At 57.8% G+C, this 2,240-nt stretch overlaps 1 protein-coding gene across 1 annotated transcript in view; it reads right to left on the bottom strand.

Moving 5' to 3' along the window:
• The window catches only part of SMARCD2 (SWI/SNF related, matrix associated, actin dependent regulator of chromatin, subfamily d, member 2), a gene marked incomplete at both ends in the record, with an annotated part of 3,328 nt that extends 2,396 nt beyond the window's left edge, over positions 1-932 (bottom strand). Inside the window, 3 exons of the mRNA XM_009871475.1 lie at positions 115-234; positions 350-472; positions 890-932. Of these exons, the coding sequence (XP_009869777.1) occupies positions 115-234; positions 350-472; positions 890-932 (286 nt within the window). The remainder of the gene's footprint in view (positions 1-114; positions 235-349; positions 473-889) is intronic.
• Positions 933-2,240: the final 1,308 nt, after the last annotated feature.

Raw genomic sequence — 2,240 nt, 5'->3', positions numbered from 1 at the left:
CAGCCCCAGCCCAAACCCCACCTCCGGCACCCAGCGAGCAGAGGGCCAGATCCAGCCCAGCACTGAGCACCAGCGCTCCTCCCACGACCAGTTCATTCCCACCCGTATCCTTACGTCCTCCAGCAGTTTGCCCTCCACGCGCAGCTCCCAGGAGGCCACGCGCTCACCGCCCTCCCCTTCTTCTTTGGCGGGGGTGAAAGTGTTGGAGATGTAAATCCTCAGCTTGCGTTTTTGCTGCGGGATAAGGAAAGAGAGAGAAGGGGGGGATGCTTGGAGTGAGAGGGTGACTGCCAGCACCCACTTCACAACTCCCCACCCCACTGGGCCGTTTGCCAGGGCTGCCACGCACCGTCAGCGGTTTCTTAATGGCCTCCTGAATCTCCATCCTCTTCCGAGCGATGGTTTGGTCCAGCTTGCGCTCAAAGGCGAGGAGGTCCATGTAGGCCTGGGATTCTGGGACCAGCTCCCGAATCTGTCGAACAAACCATCAGTCCCCTGCATGCCAGGAAGGGGCTGCATCCCCCCTGCCAGCCCCAGCAACGCTACCGGTGCTGGGCTGACGCTCCAAGGGGTCACCAGCTGATGAATCCAGCACCGATTTCTCCTTTTAAATGAAGGCTACAGCCCTGCAAAGCTCTCCCCAAATCACAGAGATGTAGAATCCCCTGGACTGTCAGCAGAGACCCCCCCAGGAGAGGCTCAGGGTGCTCCTGGGGTCTCCACCTCAAGCCACTGCTGCTCCTTACTTGCCTAAAGCCCTGCTTGCCCTACTTGTGCACTTCCCAAACCTCTCCTGCCACCCCAGAAGATGAGAGAAGAATCTTCCATGTTGGTTTGGGACCGAGTAGGAGGAACCAGCGCCTTCCCCATGCAGTGAGGTGGCACTCACCCTCTGTGGCAGGACCTTGTCAGCCATCTTCCTCCTTTTCACCCTGCAAAAAAAGCATAGACGGGCAAAAAAATAACAAATTAAAAATCACACTGCAGCTCTTGTGGGACATCTTGCTGCCTGCCCAGTGGGAGGCTGAAAGAGCACTCGGGACACGAGCCTTTAGTTCAGGGCTGGAGGGTATATGACTGTAAAAATATATCACTGTGGGCAAGCTAAGGGAAGGAAATCCAGTCCCTGGGTCTGGTTTGCTGCCATTTGCTGCAAGTGCTGCAGGGCAGGAGGGAAGGAGGAGGTGGTACAAGGCAAAGCTGCAGACATGCTCCATCTGCAGTACGGCATTCCCAAGTTTCCGTACTGGAAGTGGCCATTCCAATCTGCCAGTGCTACAAACCAAAGCCCAGTTCCAGGAGCTCACTTTAAAAACACCTGAAAACAACCCAATCTTGCCCCAGTGGGGCTGAGGGGCCTCTAGAGCCGCAGCACAGCCTTGCTCAGAGGCATTTTAGCTCTCTCCAAGCTTCTAGTACCCTTGTCAGACCACAGGGCCCTGGGCTCCCCTCCTGCATGCTGCAGGCTCCTGGTGCCCCCTCTGTCAGCCTGAACCCACCCTGACACCCCACTAAATTCACCCTCAATGCCTGCATACGTGGAGAAATGCTCTCCACACACATAAGAGACAAGGCAGAGTCCAGCAGGCAAAGGGAAATCCCTCTCCCTTGGCAGCAGGCGAAGCAGCGGGGCAGCAGACGTGGGCGTTCATGCCGCCGTCACGAGGTGTCCAAGGTCCGCGGGAGGACACGCCGGGAGGGCAGCTTTAGCTAAGAGGAGGAGGGGGGTCAGAGCACGTCTTTAGAGCTCTTCTTGCCGTATGAAACGCCTCCTGCCCTGCGGGATTTGGCCACCCCATTAGCAGCTGGCAGTTCCTGATCCCTTGATCCGCAGACAGCCAGGAGCAAGGGACGCTCGACCAGCTGAGCATGGCTCAGCCCCGGGGATGGAGCCGCAGCCTTATCCGGCTGCTGACGTCCTCGCTGGGCGCGGGGCTAACCCTTGTCCTTAATCCCCAGCTCTGTCTGGAGCACTGAAGGGATGCGTGGAGGCTGTGATGCCCTGCAGAGCGATTGCGGAGCCAACTGAGCCGTCGGCTCTGCCGCACAGCCAGGGTGAGGAACAGGATCTGAGTATCCATTAGGACCAAGGGACCCCGCCCTGAGAAAGAGCCTCCAGTAATGAAGAAGCCCAAATGAAAAACAGAAACGGGGCAAAGGGATTAGCAGTGCTGTAAAGAAGCAAGGAGCCCCATGGCTGGATGAGAACAGTCCCAGAAAACAGTCCTACAGAGCCCGCA

Source organism: Apaloderma vittatum, unplaced genomic scaffold (genome assembly GCF_000703405.1).
Source record: "Apaloderma vittatum isolate BGI_N311 unplaced genomic scaffold, ASM70340v1 scaffold25846, whole genome shotgun sequence".
Lineage (NCBI taxonomy): Eukaryota > Metazoa > Chordata > Aves > Trogoniformes > Trogonidae > Apaloderma > Apaloderma vittatum.
Note: the sequence above shows the minus strand (reverse complement) of the source record. Positions and strands in the feature narration are given on the sequence as shown.